Source organism: Myodes glareolus, chromosome 14, assembly GCF_982192425.1.
Source record: "Myodes glareolus chromosome 14, mMyoGla1.1, whole genome shotgun sequence".
Lineage (NCBI taxonomy): Eukaryota > Metazoa > Chordata > Mammalia > Rodentia > Cricetidae > Myodes > Myodes glareolus.
In genome coordinates, this window is record NC_142039.1 from 66676666 (window position 1) to 66700902 (window position 24237).

Below are 24237 nucleotides of genomic sequence, written 5' to 3' on the forward strand. Positions count from 1 at the left end.
TGTTGTCTATTGCAGACACTAAATGTCCTTGGAAGCATCAAGGATGAGAGTCCATTCTTCAGTAAGCTTTGCAAGTGGAAAACTTGTTCTGTCCTGTTTTCTCAGGGTTACCTTGTAAGTGTCCCTTAAGGCACAAAGTTTAAGTTAAAGGTAATGGTCATTGATGACAGTTTTAAGTAGGACGTTCACAAGTTAATGTTACTTAAAAGTATATGTTTCAAAATGTTTTGCTGATCCTTACTGCTGCTTCTTAAAATACTGATGTATATTATTTCAGAGTTGCCTTTAAGTCTTCGTGTCATTTGAAAATTAGGCCCCACAGTTCTGAAAAGTCTTCTCATTCTCTGTGAAGTTCCATTTTCACAGAGTTTTACATTTTAATCCTCTTTTTTTCAGCATTTTTTTGAGACAGAATCTAAGGCTATAACATTTTCTAGGGCAGAACTAGCTCACTTGAGTCCCATGTTCTCCAATGCATGAGCTCAAATGGTAGATCTTCTTGTCTCAGCCTCCTGACTGACTAGTTGGGATGGTGGGCGTCTGCCACGCACCTGGCTGTCAACTTCTCCTTGTGTAACTGAGGACAGACTTCCTCCCGGAAATGTGGATGTTAAATGTCTTACTGGCCCCTTAGGAAACTGTAACTGCATGTTTTGGTTGTGTTACGTGGTGGTAGGCATCTTCTGACCCAGGACTCCAATCTTTTCTGCTTTCTAGGGCAAAGTTCTCCCATGAATATTCATAAGACAGGAGCAAATCTTGTGAGCACCCTGGCTGTATGTCATCAAGGGTGATGTGTATTCTTTATAGATTTGGGTTGTCTTGTTTGTTAGAGGACTTGAATTATAGTTGTAAATTAAAGCACTTTGAAGAGAGGAGTCCAATTGGTAGTTCAGATCAGCAAGATACTGTGTCCGATACAGTTAGTAAGTAGTCCATTGCCTCAGACTTCCGGAGAGCTAGGATTACAGATGTGAGCAACCATACTTGACTAGACATGAATGCTTAACTTTAGTGTTTATTATGAGAGTAGAATCTAGAAAGTTACTTGATTTTTGTGTTCTGTGTAGGAGGAAACAGTCTTCTAGCCCACTTCAGTGTGTACATTGAATTTTAATTGTAGTGATACTAAAGATGGCGAAAAAGTCAGTTGAAGAGACTAAAGAGCATGTGATGGTGTCCCTGGTTCCCAAGGCAAGGTGTGTGGACCCTTAAGGTCCCTAACCCTATTATTTCCCCAACATTAAGATAAGAATTTGTTCCCCTTACCCTCAGTTATTCACAGTTGCAGTGTAGAGTTCTTCTATAGGAAAAGTCTGCATAACTCATCATGCATACACACACACACACACACACACACACACACACACACACACAAACCAAGTTTGATAAAGAAAATTGCAGAATTTATTGTCTGCATCATTTTGTATATGTGCTCTTCATTCTTATCTTTAGGGATTTGACTACTCTGGATTTTTTTCTATCTAGTGGCATATACTAGTGTTCATCCCTCCACAAAGTAGCACAGGCAGGAATGCTGTCCCTTTGAATGCTGGCAGTCATACTCTGGTATAAACCTGTGTACCCCATTTTGTTTATCCATGACCCTTTTCGTGTTGGAGGCTGCTGTGGATGTGACTATCTGTGACTTCTCTGAAACCTTCGTATTCTTTTGGGTGATTTCCCCCAGAAGTGGTTTTGCCTGATCATAGAGTCTTACAATTCATGTTTTCTTAATGGAATTGCCACAGTGCTCCCTGTGTTGTTGAGGCTTACAGCTCCAGCAGCAGTGCACAGTGGCTTCAGCTCTCCAGCTCTGCCACCATCACCTAGTGATTTCTGTTTTGATATAAACATCTGTAGGTATAAGGATAACAGTTAAGGCTGTGTGTCCCTGCATGCTTGTTGCTATTTGTATATCATCTTTGGAGAAATGTTCCTTCAAGTTTCATTTTTTTAATCAGAAGAAGTTTGTGTGGTTGTTGTTGTTGAGTTGTAGTGTAACAGTTTAAACAGTTTGAAGAGTTTAATGGTAATTGGTTCAGACTGTTGCTGCTGACCATTAGGGAGTTACTGCTTACATACTTTGTAGTATTAGGTGAGCATCTAGAATTATCTGGGGGGAAACTCACATCATTGTGAGGCTGGATCTCACGTAACTGAAAACAATAGTTTGAATGAAATCGTTTTTAAAAACTACACATTAAGGGAACTAGAGAGATGGCTTAGTAACTTAAGAATTAAGAGGACCATACCCACTGAAGAGGACAAACATCCAGCAAATGCCTATCACAACAGTTCCAAGGCCTCTGCATATATCCAAAAACATACTTGTGTTCATCTATACACAAGAAATATCTTTTTAAAAGACATTTTAGCTAGGTATTAAGGTTTGCTTAATACCAAAATTGAAATTTGGTAAATTTCAATTTTTCAGAATTGAAAAAAATGTGATTTTATTTTCTTCTTAATTTTTATTTTTTACTTTTAATAGTTTTTATTGATTGCTGGCTTGAAGAAGCCATTGATGTTTATGTGCTCCTGTATGTTTTAAGTATCCTGGGGAGGGGATTTTGTGCTGTTTCTGATTACTGTTACATATGTAACACCATGAACAGGTTGTGTGTGTGTCCTAATTAAATTGAGTAGCAATATACTTGCCTAGTTAGAAAATCTGAATTTCTTTTCCTTTTGATTTTAATAGAGAAGCTGGATAAGTGACTAGAAAGGAGATCTGACTATTTTGAAAGACAGTTATCTAGAATGTGAGGACTGGCGAGACCTTAACGTCAATAGGACCACTTATAACCTGTCTAGTATTAAAAACAACACACAGAAACAGAAAGCCTGGCAATTTTTTATCCACACACACACAAATGGGCTATCTCATGATACCACAGGCAGTCTGAAACTGCTAAGTGCTAGAAACAGGGAGCAAGCCTCTGCTTCATTGGACTGTCCAGATACCTACCATGTCAGCAAATCCATAAAATAAGACAGCTTTAGGTAATGAGGACTGTTACCTAAGAACAGAACAACACATGATGAGGCTGGTGGTGCCGTTTGCCCTTGGTTGTCCTGTTGAGCTCTAGAGACCTTGTGGAAATAGCCTGTCCCCTGAAGAAGGAAGAAAGTTTGTCTGGGTAGATGGGTTATGCTTCAAAGAGAGGATGGACTTAGGGGCTGAAGGATGGCGACAAGGTGAGAAAATTTTAAATGATAAATGACAGTTTTCTCTAGAAGTGCAGTGTTCACTCTGGTTACTATGGAGATTAGATTGTAGGTCTAAGAGTAAATAACTATTATCAGAACATAAAAATAAAGTGATAAGCGAACTGCCAGTTTCTTTTAAGACAATAACAAAATGTTATTACTTTATTTATGTGAGGGTGGTTGGGCTCATGAAGAGTTCAGAGGACTTCATCAAATGTTACAAAGAAAGGGTCAGCACCATTTGCTGTGTGGGAACTCTGCTCTTTCTATTTGTGAATCGGATACTAACTCATAGCTTCTGGTAACTGCTAAATAAGCAGTAACAAAACCACTTAAGACCTCTGGTTTAGGTGTAATACTGAGGAACTGAATCTAAAAATAAGAACAAAACAGATTGTTGTTCACCTTGGGCCAGATTTCTTCCTGTTTAGTCCACATGTGTGCCAGCCCTGCCTTTTCGTTTGGTAGTTGCTTAGATCTCTTAGCCATGCTCATGTTCACTAATGATTTGCATGGGGAAAGCTTGTCTCTGTTAGTAAACACTTGCTCAAGTGTTTTGCTCTTTTAATTCCAGCCACATCTCGGATCAGCGACGCACACTTAGCGGACACAATGATTGGCAAGGCAGTGGAGCACATGTTTGAAACAGAAGACGGCTCTAAAGATGAGTGGAGGGGGATGGTCTTGGCACGGGCACCTGTCATGAACACATGGTTTTACATCACCTATGAGAAAGACCCTGTCTTGTACATGTACCAGCTCCTAGATGATTACAAAGAAGGCGATCTCCGCATCATGCCTGATTCTAGTAAGTTGGCCACATCAGTGACTTATGGGTTTGGTGATTTGAAAGGAATTAATATTTTAGCTAAAGTATTTGAGTAACGGGTTTGCAGGTGTGTTTTGGAGTAGTTGGGGGTATTTTTGTGTGTACAAACTTTTCCTTGTGAATTTTAGATGATAAAAATGTTAGGTCATATGGAAAGGTTATTTTAAATTTTTAGAAATATTACAGTGGAATTTTTTATTAGTGGAAAGTATGCGACCATGTAGCAAATAAGGTAAATCCATTCCATTGTTTATATAGAGCAGCTGTTTTCTCATTGTCAGTCTGGTTTTTCCTACTTTTTTCTGATTTATTTTGCAGCTGGTCCTCTACAGTGATAATTTAATCTGAATATTAGACTTCAAAGAATAGTAGTTTCAGAAAACTTAGTTGGAGGCTTGAGCTACAACTCAGTGCTACAGATGGGACTTGTCAAGCATGAATGAGGCTCTGAGTTGAATTCCTAGCACACAACAAAACAGAACTGAGACGAGGAGGGAACTTTCCGTTACAGCTAGATCACAGACAAAGTGAGAATGGTGAAGCTAATATGGGGTGACCTGGTTTTAGGAAGCTTGTTTTTTGTTCTTTGAGAAGGTTAGCTTTATAACTCAAACTGGCCTTGAACTCAGTCCTGCCTCGGGCTCCGGAATGCTGGGATTAACAGGAATGCATCCCTGTGCCCAGGCAGGTTTTGCTTTAAACAGAGCAGTTTTCATTTTGCTGTTATTTTTGTGCCCTGAAGTCAATGCAGTGCTTTTTAGTGTGATCACAGATATGCGTGCGCATTGAGGTAGTTAGCTTTAGAATACTGTTTCATCAGAAAGGACACGCTGCTCACTGCCCTTCACCACACCCCACTTTCTGAGAGGCACATCTTGATTTTTCTGCTTAGTTGAAGATGACCTTGAATTCTTGATTCGCCCTGCTTCCTGTGTGCCCAGCTTTTTTATTTCTCATCTCCCTATCCTTTACCCACAGCCCTAAGCAGCCATGGATACATTGACTTTCTGGATACGTTTTCCTGTTGTGGACTCCACAGGAATGGATTTTATGGGACCTTTTGTGACTTAGTTTTTTTGTTACACATGATTCCAGGGCTTCCTCATGTTGGACCATGCTTTGGGATTTCATCCTTTATAAGTAGTATTCAAGTATAAATTATTGTGTGGAGTATACCCTATTTCATTTAGTTGTTGATTCATATTTGGGTTGTTACTGTGTTTTGGTTTCTGTGGATATTGGTGCTTTATAAACATTTGCATCTGAGATTCTCTGGGATTTTGAAGTGGAATTGCTGGGTCTTAGTGGCAATTCCAGGTTTCATTGTTTTATTGCGCTTCTTCACATTGCTTTCAACAGTGGGCGAGGATCTGCTCTCCTCGTGTTCTCACCAGCACTCTCTTGTCTTTAAAATTCATCTTAATAGTTCCTCTAGTGAGGATGAAGTAGTCTCCTGGGAGGTTTGCTTTGTTTCCCTGGTGACTACTGATGTCGTGGGGATCTTTGTGTGCTTACTGTACATTTGTGTATCTGTGGTAACATGATTGTTCAGAGTCAGCATTGTAGATATTAGTCTTTATTAGAAATCAGATTTACTATGTTTTTCTGTGGGCTCTCTTTTTCACTTGGCAATGTCCCCCAGAGTTGCAACAGAGTCTTGCTATGTCGCTTAGGCTGGCCTGCACTTTGCCATATAGTTCAGACAGGCACCAAACTCTCCATTTTCCTACCTTAGCCCCTGGGGTGCTAGGATTACGGGTGTGCATTGCCATTTCATCTCTCTTTTCACTTCTTTGATTGATCTTTGATACCCAAGTTTTTAACTTGCAGACCCAGTTCATCTGTTTCTTTTGTTACTTGTGCTTTTGGTGTCTTAAGCATTGCAAATTTTATAATTGGATTATTATTATTATTATTATTATTATTATTAAAATGGTATAGTGTGAAGTGAGGATGTAAGAGTTCAACCCATTCTTTTTCATGTAGCTCCCCTTGGACTTAGCACTGCTTGTTGAAAAGACTATTCTTTCCTCCATAGAATGGTTTTGGCACCTTGTTGACAATCATTTGGCTGTGGATTCGTGAATGTGTCTGGACCCCAGTTCTGTTCTCCCGTTTCTATGTCTGTCCTTGCAGCTCCCATACTGTCTTCATTGCATTGCTTTGTAGTAAGTATTGACAATCAGAAGAAGTACGAGACCCCTCCCTACTGCTTCCTAGGACTGTCCTGGCTGTTCTGAGTATCTTGAAGTTGCATATGAATTTTAAAAGCAGTTTGCTAATTTTCATAAAGAATTCTGTTGTGCTGTCTGTCAGTGTTGTCTGTGTGCAGAATATACTACCCTCTCATGTTCATAAATAGTAGCGAGTCTTCCAGTCTGCAAGTGAGAATGCTTTTTAAAACTTTGAGCTTTGTGATGGTTTTCAACCAAGTTTTATAATTTTCAGAGTCTAAACATTTCCTTTCTTTTGCCACTAAGAATTTTTTTAAGCCACTATAAGTGGGATTGTTTTCTTAATGTGATTTTTGGATAATCCTGTTCATTTAACAATTAGTTTCTGTTTTGTTTCGAAACAGTGTCTTGCTATCAATACCTCACTCAAGATTCTCTATTCTAGCCACCCCCCCATTCCCCCCACCCCCCCGAGAGCTAGAATTGTAGGCATAAACCTCCATCTACACCAGGCTGAACCTCTTCTGAAAGGACTGTTTCCTCAGACACGTGGCCCATGTGTGGCCTGAGACGTGGTTAGCAAACACTGTTAGTGGTATGATGATCATTTCGATTGCTTTTTGAAAACCCCTTTTTAAAGTTTTTTTTTTTCTATGAAGAAGTCAGTTAAGGAACTTACTGATACGCTTATTTGGTCTGAAATGACTACTTAATTTTTTATTAAAGTTTGTTCATTTTTACAAAGAAAATTGTTTGTATACTCTAGGATTTATGTTCTGAAGAATGTTCTTTAAAAGCATTCTCCAACTGTAGAGGAAGGTCCATCAAAGCAAGTGCTGTTGAGCCAAGAATAGACGCGCACGTCCTTCACACATAGCGCTGCAACTTTTCCAGCCGCTTCTTGATCTTCTCATGCCTTTCCAAGCTTCTTCGTTTCTTTCAGTTGTGTGGAGGTTTATCTCCTATTAGAATAGTGCTGACGTTCTGGTAAACTCTGAAACAGCCCTTTCCCTGTGTTTTGAAGCCAGTCCTTTTGCTGGCTAAGTAAACTTCAGTAAAAATGTAGGCCCTTGGAGCTCTTCTCAAATCAGCTGGCATCATGCATTTGGAATTCCTTGGTAATTCGGAAGTTTCTGTGGAAGTATGCGGTGATAATAGGGCAGTGCCGTCTGCGGGAAAGGAAGTTTTGAGGAGAGGGTACTTCTTTTTCACTCTCTGCTTTAAAAGAACTGATCATGTGCAGGGGTTCAGTTTATATTGTGTGTTTGTACCAGAATCACTGTGGTGGGTCTCAGATGGTCATTGAGTTAGCGGCTTGCTGCAGTTGGAGGGAAGATGTTAATGTAGACATGGTACATGGACCACACTAGGAAGCTGTGCTAGTAGACGTCTGTACCTCAGTCTGCCGAGGTCACAGAGACTGCATACCTGAGATCTGGACAGCCTGAAGCCCATCTGCTTCTCTAAAAGCTTGACTCTTCTCTGAACCTCTAAGGAGTGCTTTGTGTCCCTACCCCACTTTGTTTTCTTTTGGTTAGTGGTGGTTTGTTGTCATTCTGTGTTTTCCCAGAGGTAACTGCAACCTGAGGCTCTTGTGGATGGATGGTACAGTTACCTGGACCGTCCTCAGGGATCTGTTGTTCTGTTTTCCTGGTCTGGGTGGAGTTCACCTAGTACTTGCTTGTACAGTGTGGAGAATTTATTTCTATTATTCTGAAACTGCGTGGAAGATGGTTAGAATGCATTGAAGTTGAGGAGAAGGAGCTTTCAGACTCACAGGTAAACCCCAGTGATGCCTCAACACTTTAAGTGAGCAGCATGTTCTCAGGAAGCCCCGCAGGAAAGTCTATTTCAAAGCCATTTAAACTTAATTTTAGAAAATTACAGTTATAATTTAATTTGATCCCAAGAAGTTTGGGTTATAATTTTAAAACCATTCATATATCAGTCTGGATGATGTTCAGTAAACCACGTGAGTGGTGTTTTGCTAAAGTACATCTCAGCTATTGATTTCTGGACTGCCTTGACCATTTTGGTGTATTCTTATAGATGACTAATTGGGACGTTGACCATGTGCCTGACATATTTAGTGGCCCTTTAAGAAAGTGTTGACCAGATCGTGATGAACTCAGGATATCTTAAGTCTTTATATTTGTTGCTAAATGCAGTAGTGATAATATCTAAATATTGACTTGATTTTTTTTTTTCGATTTTTTTTTCTTTCTTTTAAATACAGATGATTCTCCTCCAGCAGAAAGGGAGCCAGGAGAAGTTGTGGACAGCCTGGTAGGCAAGCAAGTGGAATATGCCAAAGAAGATGGCTCGAAAAGGACTGGCATGGTCATCCACCAAGTAGAGGCCAAACCCTCTGTCTATTTCATCAAGTTTGATGATGACTTCCATATTTACGTCTACGATTTGGTGAAAACATCCTAGATGTCATCACAAACTTTGCCAAATTTGTGGAACTATTAAATGTATAATTTGTAGACATAAAGACTTGATTGCTTTCCAGTTTAATGAAAGCTTAGATGTCCCTGCGAACCCACAATCTCCACCAGCAGAGCTGGTGTTGTTCTGAATAGTGCAGACTGATTCGAACACAAGGCATCTATGAGGAGAGTCCTCCCTCTTCAGAGCATCTGTGAGGGGAGTCCTCCCTTTTCAAGGCATCTGTGTGAGGGGGGTCCTCCCCCTTACAAGAAGGCTGTCTGTTGGGGGTTACAAGCAAGGTGGTAAAAGTTAAGCTAGTATCATAGTCATTTAAATCTGGATAAGTTGTAACCATTTTCCCCATCACTTTGACACACTGTCTTATTCTGCTGCCACAATGCAAGCATAGTTTGTTATTTTTGTTACTGCCTTTTTTTGAGAGATTATGTATCTATAGCTACCTGTCTAGATCTGCATCTGTGTGCCTATGTATATATTATACACACACACAGGCACTCACCACTGGCACTCCTTTCCTTGTGGAGTGGGGTGGAGGGTGATAATGTTTTCTCCAGTTCAACAGGAGTGCTTGACCCAAGTCAGTCATATTTATAATATGACTTTGTTTAAAATTAAGTTTGGGCATGGAAAGCACACAGGGACATTAGGTGGTTTAAAAGGTCAGAATTCAGAGTACCATTTCAATCTGGAGGCTTTTAGCTATGAGTCCAGGTATAAATTAGCCATAAACAGTCAACAACCCACAGTAGAATTTAGTAAACTGTTGAGAAATCTAGGTAAAAGGCTGCCTTCAATTCGAAGCTTTGTTTTCTATGTTTCGTTTGTTTCTTGTTTCCTTTATTATTATTGTTATTATTATTATTACTGTTGTTACTCTTTAATCATAAGTACTTTTAAAAATAAAGCCCAGGTCCTTGGTTCACATGGAATAATGTCAATGTGCTTGTGGATGGCACATTGGTCTGTTTGTATGCTTCCAGTCATCAGGATTTTAGTACATGGATTTAGAAGGCAACAATATAACAGTGGTTTGTATATGTGGTAAATTCCTGCAAAAACAGTACATTGGTATTAGAAATGTAAGTTTTAAAGTATGGCACTGTTGCCTTCTGCTAAGTTCTCTGGGGCTTTTTAGTTTTTATTACTGTTATTGTTGATATATGATTGTGGTCAGAAGGCCTCTTCTCCCCTTCCCTACCTGCTCCTGTTCCTCTCTGCCCCTCCCACCCCTCCACAGTGAATGTTGGACAAATAATGCTTCTTGCCTTGACCCTGTTGTGGCAGTGTCTGTTCTTGCTCCAGGTGTGCTGTTCCTGCGGGTTTATTCCCTCCGTGGCCCTGGGCTTTGCATGTGCATTAGATGTTACGGTGGAAGGCTATCAATGCTAACTAACTTGTGGGTGAATAGCAGCTCTTGACCACTGGGTGCATTTGTGATTTGTTTTGTAAGGTTGTTTGAAGCTTGGAACTGAAAATGCGGTTGGTTGACTCACCTAACATCTGCTTGGTCTCACTTGTTTTGGAAGCTCCCCTGTGACCTGTCAGCTGGGAGAAAGATGGTTTGTAAAACCAGTCTCTTGTAGAGATTGAAAATCCTTTCTGTGGCTGGACAGATGTGGATACTGTCAAGCACACACCAGAGCTTTGGCCTAGTTTAGGTCTGCTACCTTGTTGGGGCTCTTCCTGATGTAAGAAATCATTCCATGATTCAAGGAGCATGGTTACTGGATACCCATATAGTCTTCACAGAGGCTGATAGCCTCATGCTTCTGGATGGTCACAACTGCTCACTATGTGAACACAGTACCTCAGTTCTGTCCCTGTCTGCAATCACCCTGTGCTCAGTGTTTTCCCAAAGGGACCCAGGGACAAGCTTCTCAATGCAGTGTGATATACCCTAGTCTTCGGTGCTTCTAGTGTATGTGACCAGGTATCGTCCTGCATGGAAATCTGAGCTGAGTCTGACTCCTGTGGCACAAGTGGGCGAGTGTGTTCTGCCTGGACTGACAGCGCAGAACATAGCATGATGACTGGAAAGGAATGTTCATTTTGAAATGTCCCGAGGGCTGGATCTGTTTAGACGTGTCTGCCATTATCTGATGATTGCATTGTGGTTTTCTGCAAGCAGCCCACATTAGTTTGGTTACCTGTGAACTCCTGGTCCAGAGGAATACAACATGATGACGGTGATAACTTTGATCACTATTCCATTTATTGCCTTTACATAAGGCTGAGGGAAGGGGAAGGTTTTTGTTTGTTGGTTTGTATTTTTATTGTTTTTCCATCCCTCCCCCACTCTTTTCTTTTGGTGGCTTCCACCACCCTGAATGGTGACTGACTCTCCTCCTGAGCCTGCCACCTCGGGCTTCCCTTAGGCTCACAGTTCAGATCTGCATGCATTGCTTGCATTGTTCTGGTATCTGAATGTTGATTCCTCATTTAGGAGTTCAACATTAATTTCCAAAATTATGGGGCTTGTGGCAACACAAGGCGTGAATCTGTGTATAAAATTTATTGGCCTTCCTCACTTACCTGCTCTAGTATCGTATTGTGTGTGCGTGCGTATGTGACGTCAGGCTGCCACGTAAACTTCAGAGAAGAACCTTAAAGCAGACCATCCTTTTTTGCATGCTCTCTTCTAAGTAGAATGTTCAATGTAACTAAGTAAAATTGCATGTTAAAGAGACTTAGGTTCTTTCTTCCTTTCTTTCTTTGGATTTGCTTTTGGTTTCCTGTACATTTGCTTACTGTGCTGTTGTAGTGGTTGTAGGGTAAAGACGCACTGGTGAAGCAGTCGTAGCGCCGACAGAAGGTGATTCCAGTTGTATATGTCACACAGCATTCGAAGGGACTGTGCACGCTCTAAAAATCACAGTTGCTTCTAAGCCAGATTTCATTTCTTTTCTTGTTTTATGTGCCAAACCCCGAAGTGCATTGGGCCTGAATCTCTGAACACTGTCGACCCATTAGAAAGAAGACTGCGCTGATTGTCACAGATTGTAGTGCCTGAAAACACTTAACGCTGATTGTCCAAGAGATGAAAGTCCTCCAAAGATGACACAGGAAAAATTACTCATAAAATAATCATGGTTGAAATTTCTGTGTTCCTTGGGAATGCTGCACTCTGTGTATTCTCCATCATTGGTGCAGTTCGAATGAATGAGTAGAGTTCAGAGGTCTTCGTGTTCACATTTAAAACTAGATAAACGACCTCATTTTTTGAGCTTGAATTCATTTTTAATTTTAACTTTATTTTATACAACGTGTAGACAGTTCCCTGTTCTCTGCATTTAGAAGTATACACAGTACAACTCTGTTAATTCTGTAAGTAATTTTTATAATTATGATGTAACTCTATCCTTCCTTAAAACATTCAAAATAAACCCTTTATGTGCAACTTCTGACTGAACTTTGTGCTGCTGTGTTGAACCTCTTTCTGAAGTCAGATAGCGTTTCCACACATGGCAATGTCAGGTTTGATAGCAACAGAAGGAAATGTACGTTTGCTTAAACGGTGACAATAGTACAGTCAGTGGAAGGAAGAGTTGTCAGCATTCCGTGTACCTAAGTGTTACATTTCTGATTTGATATTAATGAGAAATGTTAGTTAATTGTGACTTTAAACTTAAAACATTTACTATATATAGAACTCAATAATGTGCCTTGAATATTTTCTAACCTCCTCATCCTTTGACTATTGACTATACTGCTTTCATTCATATTTAAATACCAGTCAGTGAGACTTGGTAGTACAAGATGCCTTTATTCCCTGTGTCTGTCTCTTGGTAATTTTAATTCATACTAAGTAGAGAATAATGTTCTTAAATAGTTTTTTTCTTTAATGTCTCTGTTACTAATTCTGACAAACGTAACTTGTGTTTAAGGCTTGGTTGGGAAAATTCATGCATTCCTCTGCTGTTAGAATAGTTGGTACTTGGTGGCTTCAGGACTTGATGCTGCCAGAGCCACAGTGTTTCCTGTTTGGCTCAGGGTCAGGCCTGCCAGGCTCTTGGGTGGGGGAACTGCAGTGAGAGAAAGGAATGGGCCTTGGGATTCAGTCTGGCTTTCATAACTTTCCTTGCTGAAGGCACATGGCTCACTGATGTGTATTGAAAGTGCAACTCAGTAAATGTTTTCTGGAAAAAGGAACAGATTAGTCTGAAGGTTGGGTACCAATGGTCTGTAAGTGAGTAAACTGTCACCCTGTGGGAAACTTGGAGTCTTGTTCTCCTTTCTTCCCTTGGTGCAGATGAAACCTGGTGGTGAAATCAACGAGACTTGAGTGGATCCTTAGGAAGGGCCTTGCTGATAGCTTGTTTTATCATTTTGTTACCGGTAGTCCTTTCCTTCCTCCTTTGCAGAGGAAGGCAAGACAAGGCCTGGGGACTGTGTCAGGATTTTAGGGGTGTGCAGACTTAGCCTGTTTTGTCTAGCTCTCTCTCAATGCTAACCACTTCAGTCATCAGTAGTCTCCTCTGAAGCGTCTTTTTGTAGACACAAGAATTGATGCATGTGTGTATGTCTGTATTTTGAGGCAAAGATTTGCTTTAGCCCAGGCTGGCCTTAAATTCATGACTGTCTTCCTAGATGCGGAGCTTACAGGTATGAGTCACCACCACCCTGGCAAAAAAGTATTTTGAACTTAATTTAAAGTTATCGTGGTCTCTAGAATCCAGGCCTTTGTTTCTCTATATTATTAAGACCTTGTTCCAAAGTTGCTTTTCATCTGTTTGCTCTCCGGGTGGGTTTGTGTGTGTTCTGTGTGTACTTGTTAGTGTGGATGCACCTGGAGGCAGGTGGGTTTCTGTGTGTTCTGTGTTTTTTTAAAGAAATTAAATTATATCATCTAATTAGAAGTAAATTTCTTGGGCCAGACTATGCCTTCTTGTACTAATTTTTATGCTGAGTGGTTTGTCCTATGTCCTACACCAGTTTCCAGCCTGCAATGTTTGAGAGAAGTAGCCATTCCAGATTGACAACTGCCTTTAGATTGGTGAAGACTGGATTCAGTAGACCATGTAGCAGGTGGGTCTGATACTTCCTCGACACCTAAGATTGCCTTAAAATGATGTGTTCTCTGCTTAGTCGAGTGAGCTATCATTGTCCCTGCCAGCCCAGCATGGACAATCCTCTACCTGCATGTCCTCACTTCCATTGGCTGTCAACAGTAGTTGAGTAGGCTTGCTCACCTGAGTGTTCAGATGTCATGGCTCCTTGCACTTCGTACTTCCTCAGAGAACTAGGTTTTGATACTGCGTGAACTACCCAAAGTCCATTAGAGTAAGAGTGGCGCATTATACACGTGACTTCAGAGTTCTGTTTATGCATTGGAACTGATGAGAAAGGTTTGGGGGCTATTATTAAACCTCAATTCACATAGACAACTTTGCTGATGACTCAGAGTTGGGGTGCAGCCTTCTGAATTGTCTTCATATACAGATTCAAACTGCAAAATAGCATTGAAATTTCTTGCCCTGAACTTGGACTTTGTAAGATTTGGCATCCACTGTCTCCTGCCTTCCCTTCACTCAGGCACTCAACAGGCGTTCACCAGGACAGCCAGGAAGAGGGACAGCACCTGCAGCTTGTTCTTGCAGGTGCTGTGTTAACTCTGGATGTGTGCTCTTTACCGGGAACCTGTTGTTTAGTTTTTGTTTTTAGGAAGCCAGAGGACAGCTGTTGGTTCTCTCTTACATGTGGGTCCCATGGATCAAACTCAAGTTGTTGGGCTTGGCAGCAAGCACTTTTACCCACTGAACCATCTTGCCAATTCAGAGTGTAGGTGGACTTTTCTTTCCCACCCGTCAGTTCACAAATAACCAGCACAGAGACTCAATATTATTTATAAATGCTTGGCTAATAGGTCAGGCTTGTTATTAGCTGACTCTTACATTTAAACTAACCCATACTTCTTATCTGGGCTTTGCTGCATGGCTTGGTATTTTTTCCCAACTTGCTTCTCTCTGTCTGCCTGTGAGTCCTCTCTCTGCTCTTCTTCCTTCCCATATTCGCTATTTGGTCATCCTACCTATACTTCCTGTCTGTCCAGCCAGTCAGCTTTTTATTAAGCCAATTCGAGTGGCAAATCTTTACAGTGTACAAGAGGATTATTCCACAGCACCGGAGACCTGATTTTAGCAAAGTGATGATCAGAGTTTTCCTCTGGTTTCTGTGGTGAAATAGTTTCAACCATGGCTTTATTTCTTAATCTAGTTTTAAAGAACATTTTATTTGTAATAACAAGGGCAGGGGAAGAGCATGTCTGTCTATGTCTGAGTTGGAGTACATGTGAAAGTGGTACCCACAAAGGCCAGAAGAGGGTGCTGTTTCCCCCTGGAGGTATAGCTCGTTATAAACAAGCGAATGTGAGTGCTATAAACTGAACTTGGGTCCTCTGGAAGAGCCCCCAATTAACCTCTGAGTCACCTCTCCAACCCCCTCTGTATCCAAATTTGAGTCTTCGCACTAGGAAGGATGAGATTTTTCATTGTCAGATTCTAGCTGCAGAGGGGAGCTGTACATGAAATGCACAGTGTGCCTGGGGTGTCCAGTTTGCACAACACCAGGACTGCAGTCCTCTTATCTGCTTAGCCTGGGGTACAGTCTTTTCCATGACCTCTAGAGGAGAGCCGCTTTCCTCTAGGTGTGATGCAAGAGCATGGCATCCCCCTTGATCCACTGTGTTCCTCTGTGCTGCATTTCCATCCTTCTGGTAGATTCCAAATAGCTCATCTTCACAGAGGCTTGAAAATTTGTGCTCCTAGAAGCTCCTAGAAGAAAATTCCCTGAGTCAACATTTACCTTAGATTTGGATGCTGATGGCTGAACATCGATGGTATGCATTTGTTGTGGTTCTTCTCCTCTTCCCAACTGGAAAAACTAGCTGCTTTGTTGCAGTCTCATTCTAATTTAATGGATACCTGAAGTGCTTTTTTTTTTTTTAATTTTAAAATTCTGAGGTGGAATTGTAAAACTGCCACATTCTTCCCCTGGGGCTTGGTCACGTGGTGAGCCATGTATGTGGGTAACAGCAGCAACAAATGTTTGGTCCTTGCAAGAGAAGACAGTTAGTAGACTGCCTCTCAGAAGGATTAACAGTTTCGTGGTTTAGAAAACACAGCTGGAAGTGTTGAAACTTGCTAAGGGTAGCTTCAGGTATTAATGTCCTCCAAGTCTTCAAGTTGTTTTTAATCTAGGTTGACTTAAAACTTTTTGTTACATTTATTTAGGGGTGAAGGGCACTGTTAGCACGCCACAGCCGCCATGTGCATGTCGGAGGACAGCCTGTGGGAGTTAGTTCTCTCCCTCAGACACCGAGGTCAGGTGTAGATTTGTCAGCCAGTGCCTTCCCACAGAGCCATCGTGATGGTCTCCCCGTGTGACTTCAGTGCTCTTCAGATGCTAAAACTGTGTTTTGTTTGCTGCTTTGGTTTATTCATTCTCCCTTCTTTTCACTTTGTATACCCCTATCCCTCACCTCCAATTCTCAGAAGACCCCGAACTGCCTCCCTGCGATAGAATTACAGTGTGCACTGTCACGTTCAGGTGCTCTGCCAGCTGAACTACATCTGTACTAGTGTTCTCTCCTAAAGGTCAGGTATATACAATAGTTTTATTCACTTAAAATCTTAATGGGGGATTGGTGAGAGCCCAGAAGTAACAGCACCGACTGTTTTTCTAGAGGACCTGGGTTCAATTCTCAGGACCCACATAGAAGCTTACAACTGTCTATACCTCCAGTTCCAGGAGCTCTGACGTCTTATACCAGTGCACTAAAATAAATTATTAAAAATTAATGGAACAAAATAAATATGGCTATTCTTGCTAGGTCTCCATTGTGAATTTTCAACTTGTAATGTTGAAGATTACTTTTTGTCCCACAGATAAACGTGAACTGATAAAGTATAGCACCATCTTTCCTCGGAGGCAGTGAGCAGAAATGGCTTCTAAGATCATTTCTCACATGATTTGAGGGGATTTTGTTAGGTGTGTTTTGTTTGTTTGTTTGTTTGTTTTTGAGACAGTTGATGCTTGATATATTCCAGTCTGGCTTTGAACACAGTATATTGCTAACGACAACCTTGATCCTTTTGCCTTCACCTCTTTAGTGCTAGGATCCCAAATATACACCAATGTGCCAGGTATATGTGGTGTTGATAATCAAACCAGGGATGTGGTGGCAATCACTCTGCCCACTGAGCCACAGCTGCTGTCACATGTGGGGCAACTTAATCCCTTTACCTCTTTCAGCACAAGCCTTGGGTGTAGCATTAAATTTCTGGTGATCTTTTTCTCCTCAATGTGTTCGTTTTGCATTTTCCTTTTCTGTCCTGTTTGCTCGTTTTCATTATAGATTTGCATAAGAATGATTACCAACAACCCTGTGACGATCGATGGTCGATATGAGGCTGCCTTGAGCTCTTCTCCACCAAAAAGATTATTCGATTATTTTTAAATTTAGCCTTGGGCATGTTTTTAGGACATGAGCAGAAAGAAGCCATTTTCTTTGCCAAAATATCACAAGAGTGGTCTCAGCCTGTTGCTAATATTGTTCCCCCATCTGAAACCTCTTGAGCCAGGCCTCCAGAGCCCACATATCTCTCAGCGCTGCTGCCTTTCAGTGGGCTCGATAGATGGCCCACTAAGCTCTGCTTACGGCAGTCAACCACTTCTCTGATGCAGAGTACCAGAGTCTTGCACACACTGGCATGCTCAGGCATTCCTGGCAGTACTCTGCCCTGGTACCAGTTCCTGTCTGTCCTGTTGCTGTGATAAAATGAAGGCAGTCTGTAGAAGGAAGGGCTTTATTTGGGCTTAGGGTTCCAGAGTTCAGAGTCCATCACATCATGGTGGGGCAGCAGCAGGTAGGCGTGGCAACTGGACTAACAAGGTTCATATCTTGAACCACAAGCAAAGAGGGGTAAATTGGAATAGGACGTGTGTTTTAAACCTCAAAGCCCTCCCCCCCCCCTTGACATACTTCATCCAGCAAGGCCACACCTCTTAAACCTGCCCACACAGTGTCACTAACTAAAGTAAGTATTCACATGTTAGGGTCTATGGGGGACATTCTCATCCCACTTTACTGTCCATCTTTGTTTTTTGATGCATCATCTCTCACTGAATGTAGAATTTACTGTTTTCTTAGGCTAGTTGGCAGCAAGCTTCTGGGACCCACCCTGTCTGCATTCCTCCAGCACGGGTTACAGATGTGCCGCCCACTGCTGCACCCAGCTTTCGTAGGTTCTAGGATTCCTCAGTCAGGTCTTCGTGCATGTGTGGCAAGCACCTTCATCCCACCAAGCCAGCTTGCTGGCTCATGTTTCCTTATCCTGTAAAACCACTCTGGTTTTACTATGTCCAAGTGGGTCAGAAGAATGAAGTGCCGGGGTGTGTGTTTGACTGGGTGACTGGCCACAACCTGCTTTTGGATGCCGGTTCTCACTCTATCCCCCCTGCCTTGGCATCTCCTTTGTACAGGGATTGCAGATGCACTACCCTGCTTAGCCCGTCCTTGTTCTTAGCGCTCCCACTTGTGGAAATGCCAGCTTGATCTTTTGGATGGGAATATTGTGAGAGTTCATGGAACTCATTGCAAAAAGGTTAATACATCTTGAGGGGAAAAGCTGTTACGGGGACTTAAGAGAACCAAGGCTGTTTTCATATTTTCTTTACACTGGAGAAAGAAGAGTATGGTGGCTTAGACCTGACTTGAGTGAATTTATTTTTTTTTTCAGAGCTAATATTAGGGACCTCCAATAAGTAGATGATTTATCTAGAGGCTATGTCTTTTCCCTAAGCAAAGGACTCCTTTTGTAACCAGAGTATTGAATGAATTTTTAAGTTGAAAGTAATGTGTGTACAACTTTAACAGTAAGGATTTGTAGGTAAGAGTCACTCCAAGAGTAACTTGGTGTTTTGTTTTTAAGGAGTGTGTGTGTGTGCGCGCGTATGTGCATGTATGCTCATGCAACCCCAAGGAAGCCAGTAGGGTCTCAGATTCCTTGGAATTGGAGTTGGAGTTCGTTGTGATGCCTGATGTGGGTGCTGGGAACCAAACTCGGGTTCCAAGAGCAGCAAGCATTCGGAGAAACTGAGCTGTCAGAAGCCCCTTCAGTGGTCTTTAAAGACAATAGAGAAGCCCTGTGTCATAAACAATCTTGTTTGACTACTAAGTCTTAGTTACTGTTTGCGAAGTGGCACCTGGAGTTGAAAATGTTTTGAAAGCATTCTAAGCTTAAATGAATTTGAGAAGAGAGTCCCCATCAGGAGAAGGATGACAGGACATCATTGAGAAAGGGAGCGAGTTAGCTCCCATGGCACTGACGTCACTAACACTGAAGGAAACAGTTGGACACCTGGACGTCAGCAAGGCACGTTCAGCAGTCTGTCCTCCAGGCCTCCTGCTGCCCTGGTCCCGTTGCCCCAGGCGCAGCTTACCTACACCTAGGCCACAGATGTCAGGCGCTGCGTCTCTTACAGTGTCACAGTTGGTGTCAGTTCTATATGGGCTCTGTAACAGCCAAGGATCAGCTCCAGACCTGATGGTTGGCGGCTGTCCTCTCAGGTCTTGATGCGTGTGCCCTGTCAGAGATCCAGTTTAGACATCTCAGGGAAACTGTTTGCAGGACTCCTTCTTGGTGAGTTTCTGGAAGATGAAGAGGGCTGGAAAGAAAGGGTTTCAGGTCTATTGACTCTATCTAGATCCCAAAGGACCTTGCTGGAGTCCCAGCAAGTTCTTTGTCCTCTGGTGTCCAGGTAAAGAACATGAGCCTCTGATAGCTGGCTCTACCATAGTGAACAGGCATTCTGTCAGCAGTCCATACTTTAGAAGGTCATAAAACCAAATAAAGCCGTCTAGATGACTCAATTGCAACTTGAGATCCAGGAAAGGTGGCACTCTGACCCGCCTTGAGCTTCATGACATCACTGGGTTGGGTGTCCTGTCACAGATTGGGGTTACAGAGCCAAGACATGAGAACTCCTTCCCTGCTGATTTTGCCTCTCAGCATGGCCACCTGTAAGAATAATCAGCAAAAATGCAAAAATCTTCCTATTGACCCCTCTTGGGCCAGGGTTTCCCTGTGCAGAGGGGGGAACAGCCATGTCACCTATGGGGGAAGTATTGGATGTGCTGTTTGCTGGTCCAGCAGGTGGCTGTGTTTAAAGGGGCTCGCCACCAGGGATGATGACCTGTGGTCAGCTTTCCAGAGTCCTCTTTAGCTGTGGATTCTAAGGACAGAATTTTGGTTCTCGAGTGGCAAGCACTCCACCTGTTGAGCCGTCTTTCAGGCACCAGCTTCCTCGCTTTAAACAGCTTGAGCCACAGAACTTGATCCGCACAGTTAGTTTACTGTTTATAACAGGGTCTCTCGTACCTCAAGCTGCCCTCACATATGTGACAGAGAATGATGGCCTTGAGCCATTACTGCTCCTTCCAGGGTACTAGGGTGACAGGTGTGAGTGAGCCAGCATGTTGGGTTATATGGTACTAGAAACTGAACCCAGGGCCTTATTTATGCTAGGCAAACACTTAACCAGCTACTGCCCCATCCTGCTTTGTATTAAACTCCTTGTTTCCTTCCTGGAAGAGTTCTGCAGAGGCTGTAATAAGTAATCATTAAAAGATTGCTTTAACAATGGTTAAGAGCTCTGACTACTCTTCTGGGGAACCTGGGTTTGATTCCCAGCATCCACACAGCTACTCACAGCCCATCTGTGACTCAGTCTGGAAGAGATCTGGCCTCTATAGGCACTGCACACTCATGGTACTGGGAGACAAAACACCCATACACACAATTTAAAAATGGAAGAAAACACTCCTGTTAGGAGGGTTTGGACCTGACATGGGACAGCTTTATTGGCGAGTGCTGTGGACACTTGGAGGAAACAGAAAAGACGGGAGTGTGTGAGGCTTGGTCCCACAGTGGCATTGAGTGGAAGTGGTGGGCCTTAGGTCCCCAGGGGCATGTGACCCCTCCTCCCACGGTGTGCCGTTTCATGGGAGACACGGCAAATAGGGCCTTTTGGTCTGGAGTATCTAGAACTGACAGGCAGAATAAAGAATTATAAATTTACCTCAGATGTTTCATTAAAAAGGAGAACTGAGTACATTCCTTGATTCTATGAAGCCAGTTCTACCACATCCAAACAAAACATTAATAAAAAAAAAAAACAACTGTAGGCCAATATCCCTAGGAATAGTGGAGGTAAAAGCAATGGCTTAGAGAAAGGCTAAGGTATACAATCAAGTGAGATATACTTAACATTATTAGAAAATGAGAAAATGAGAGAGAACAGAAGGCCTGGCTGAGCTGGAAAGGGGAAGCACGTTTGGTGAGAACTACCATCTGTAATGAGCCCTGGAAAAGCTAAGTTAGAGGGGGGTTTCAGCAGCTGGCCAGAGTCCTAAAGTCTACAGCTGACTGGTGACTGAACAGCAGAGGCTCTTGCTGTACAAATCTGACAGCAGGTCAACAGTTGGTCCCCATGGAAGCGGTGGCCTGTCATCAAACTGATTGGACCAAGGTCATATTTCAAGACACAAGTTCAAAGCAGCCAACCCAAGAGTCAGCCACCTTGTGGTAGAATGCTTCTTAAGTCCTCTGTGTCTGTTACAGGAATTGATCATAAAAGCTACCCAACCTTTAAAGTTCAGCCTTTTGAAAATGTGTTCTTTGATAGACTGCAAAAAGAAAAATCAGTCACAAAAGCTGTAATATACCTTAACTTGAACAAATATTTTCATCAATATTTATGGTCTTTAACTTTCAATAGGAACACAAGACTTTAAGCCCAAGGGAGCAGAAAGACACTTTGGACTGGCACAGGTCTTAATGAGCTAAAAACCGAACAAGAGCTGGCAAGGTGACTTGGGAAGGCAAAGCCAGGTTAGGTTGATAACAAAAAGCCACAGGCAGACTTGGCACCCAAGGACTGCAGGAGGCTGAGACTGGAAGATTGTAAGGTCAAGGTCAGCCCAAGTTGTGTAGTCTGTATTAGTAAACCAAGGACCTCAGTGGTGGGCGGCTTCCTCATCTGTGGGATCCAGGTTCAATCCCCAGCTGCTGCAGTGGGTATAGAGGCTGGGGCTGGAGAAATGGCTGGTGGATAACAGCTCATGGTGGTGTGAAGGAATCGAGTTTGGCTTCCCAGTACCGTCATCAGGTGTCTCAGTTCCAAGGGGACTGGGACCCTGGCTGCTCCTGGCACCTGCAGTCATCCTCTCATTTTCTGAAGGAATACAGAAACAATTTAAGAAGGGGGGGTTCTAATTATGGCTAAAGTATTTTAATAGTTATGAGATTATTATCAGCAATTTTATGCTCTCTAGAAAAAAATAGTCATTAATACTCAGTGCAGGAAATATAATTTTAAAGGCCTCATATATATTTACTTGCCGCTATAAACTAAGTAGCAAAACCCACCCAGAGAGACAGGCGTCAATAAGAGGCCAGGAGAGATGACTTCAAAGATACAGACTACCAAGTTTTCTCATAAACACTATTTTGATCATCAGCCAAATGAATCCTAGTGACAAAACCACAAATCTCAGTTCCTACTTAGTTTTATTATTTATTAGATTTGCCTGGAAACATACCTGGAGAAAAGCGTAGTCAGAGCTTTCGACAGGGAAGAAAACACAAAATACAGAAGTCATTCAGAAGACCAAAAAAGTTTGATGAACCTGTAATTTTAGATCTGAATTTTAAATACTTTAGGTTTTGAAGTTAGAAATATCAGAATGAATTATTTTCTCTTTGTATACTTTTCAGTCTTGACCATAAAATTACAATTTTTTACAATGAGAACTCGGTAGCAGTGAGCAGCCGTTCATTGTTTGTAAAGATGGGATATAGCCCAGATAGCCTCAAATTCAATACGTCACCAAGGATGGTGTGAATTTCTGATCCTCCCACGTCTACCTCCTGAGTGCCAGGATTAGAGGCAAGGGACACCACACCAAGTTTGTGTAGTGCCGTGGATTCCTGAGTGAGCAGTCTGTCTACAGATCTACATCCATAGTGTCATTTTTATTTTTATAGAATTTGTATATGTATCAAGGAAAACTAAGAAAGCCAGTGGTAATTCTTTTTCAGCAACTTGGCTGTTGATGGTGACTGTGGGTTCCTAATTCTATCCTGACCCCTGATCTCCTGCGTGTGTTGGGAAGCACAGCAGGGCAGAGGTTGGTCTCCCCATGACTCTCCCAAGAACAAATACCCTTCTGTTTATAAGGACCAGGCCCGTGAGGCTGTCAGTGGGACATTTTTGTCTTGGGTGTTGTAGTGACCTCAGTGCCCTGAATTAGGACTCACAACAACATGTGGCTGGGGCTCTGTGGCCCTGTGCTTGCTTGGCATTCACAGGGCTCTGGTTTTGAGCCCCGACACAGCAAAAACAAAAAAGCAAAAATAATTCTGGCTTCTCAGGTTAATAGAGGGAGCCAACCCTTCCATAGCAATCCCATTTGAGTGTTTGATGTTATTTTTACTTTCTCCACACCAGGGAAAACCACTTTTCCCTTAGAGGTTCAATTACTGGCAACCCGATGTATTTGGCAAAGCAGAAATATTTCATGTGTTTGTGTTAGTGGGGGTGGGGGTGGAAAGAGCAGGTGAGAAAGGGGAAAGGAGGGCCCGTGGAAAGAGCTAGGAACTTCCTGTAATGATGTGTTCTGATAGGAGGAGAAGGTAGCAACATGGTAGTCTATGGTCCCAGGGTGGTGGTCCTGTTTTCTTACTGTGCTTGCCTTAGTAGGCAGCTTGTTAACTGTTGGTTGAGTCTCATTGACTCTCCAGAGACTGCCGTCTAGGCTTAGAAACTGCTTCTAGACCTGCAGGCTAGTGTGGTGCGGCTGGAGAGATGTCCCCAGGCAGAGCTTAGGGGTCGACGGGCTCGTGGAGAATACATATTCTCCTTGTAGCATCTGCAGCGCTGAGCATGTCCTTCCAGTGTGTAACTAGTTACTTTTCTTGTTGATGTAGCAAGATATCACGCAGCTGAAAAGGGGCCTTATTTTTCTCACAGTTTGAAGATACAGCCCATTATGGTGGGGAAGATGTGGCAGCAAGGGCTTGAGGCAGCTGATCGCTTTGAATTTATGGCCCAAAGGCAGAGATGAATGCTTCCCACTCCGTTTGCTTTTTTCTCCTTCTCTTCCTCCTCCTCCTCTTCTCCTCCTCTTCTTCTTTCTCCTCCTCCTTCTTCCTTCTCCTCCCCTCCCTTCTCCTCCTCCTCTTTTTTTTTTTTTTAATCCATCATCCTCAGAGTTATGGGTCCGCACGCTTCCACTGCAACACTCTGCTGGAGCTTTCTCTTTTTTATTTAGTCCGAGACCCCAGGCCGTGGGGTGCTGCTTCCCACATTTACAGTGGGTCTTACTGCTGCAGTTAATCAGGTCCCTGCCCCACTCAGCTGTGCCTACGACTCTTGAGTCAGAGTTGTCATTTGGCCATTTCCACAGCAGTAGTCGTTCGCCATGGGTTGGAGAATAAAGATGGCGACTCCAGGTGAGTCTAGAAATTGCTGTGGAAGTCAGTGCAGCTGACTGAAGCCGAAAGAAAC

The 24237-nt window shown here is 42.6% G+C and overlaps 1 protein-coding gene across 3 annotated transcripts in view; it reads left to right on the forward strand.

Moving 5' to 3' along the window:
- Positions 1–12067, forward strand: part of Spin1 (spindlin 1) — a 50204-nt gene extending 38137 nt beyond the window's left edge. For all 3 annotated transcript variants that reach the window (XM_087896590.1, XM_087896591.1, XM_087896592.1), the window contains exons 5-6: positions 3788–4021; positions 8453–12067. In XM_087896590.1, coding sequence (XP_087752716.1) covers positions 3788–4021; positions 8453–8652 — 434 coding nt within the window. In that variant the 3' untranslated portion in view covers positions 8653–12067. The remainder of the gene's footprint in view (positions 1–3787; positions 4022–8452) is intronic.
- The last annotated feature ends 12170 nt before the right edge of the window (positions 12068–24237 follow it).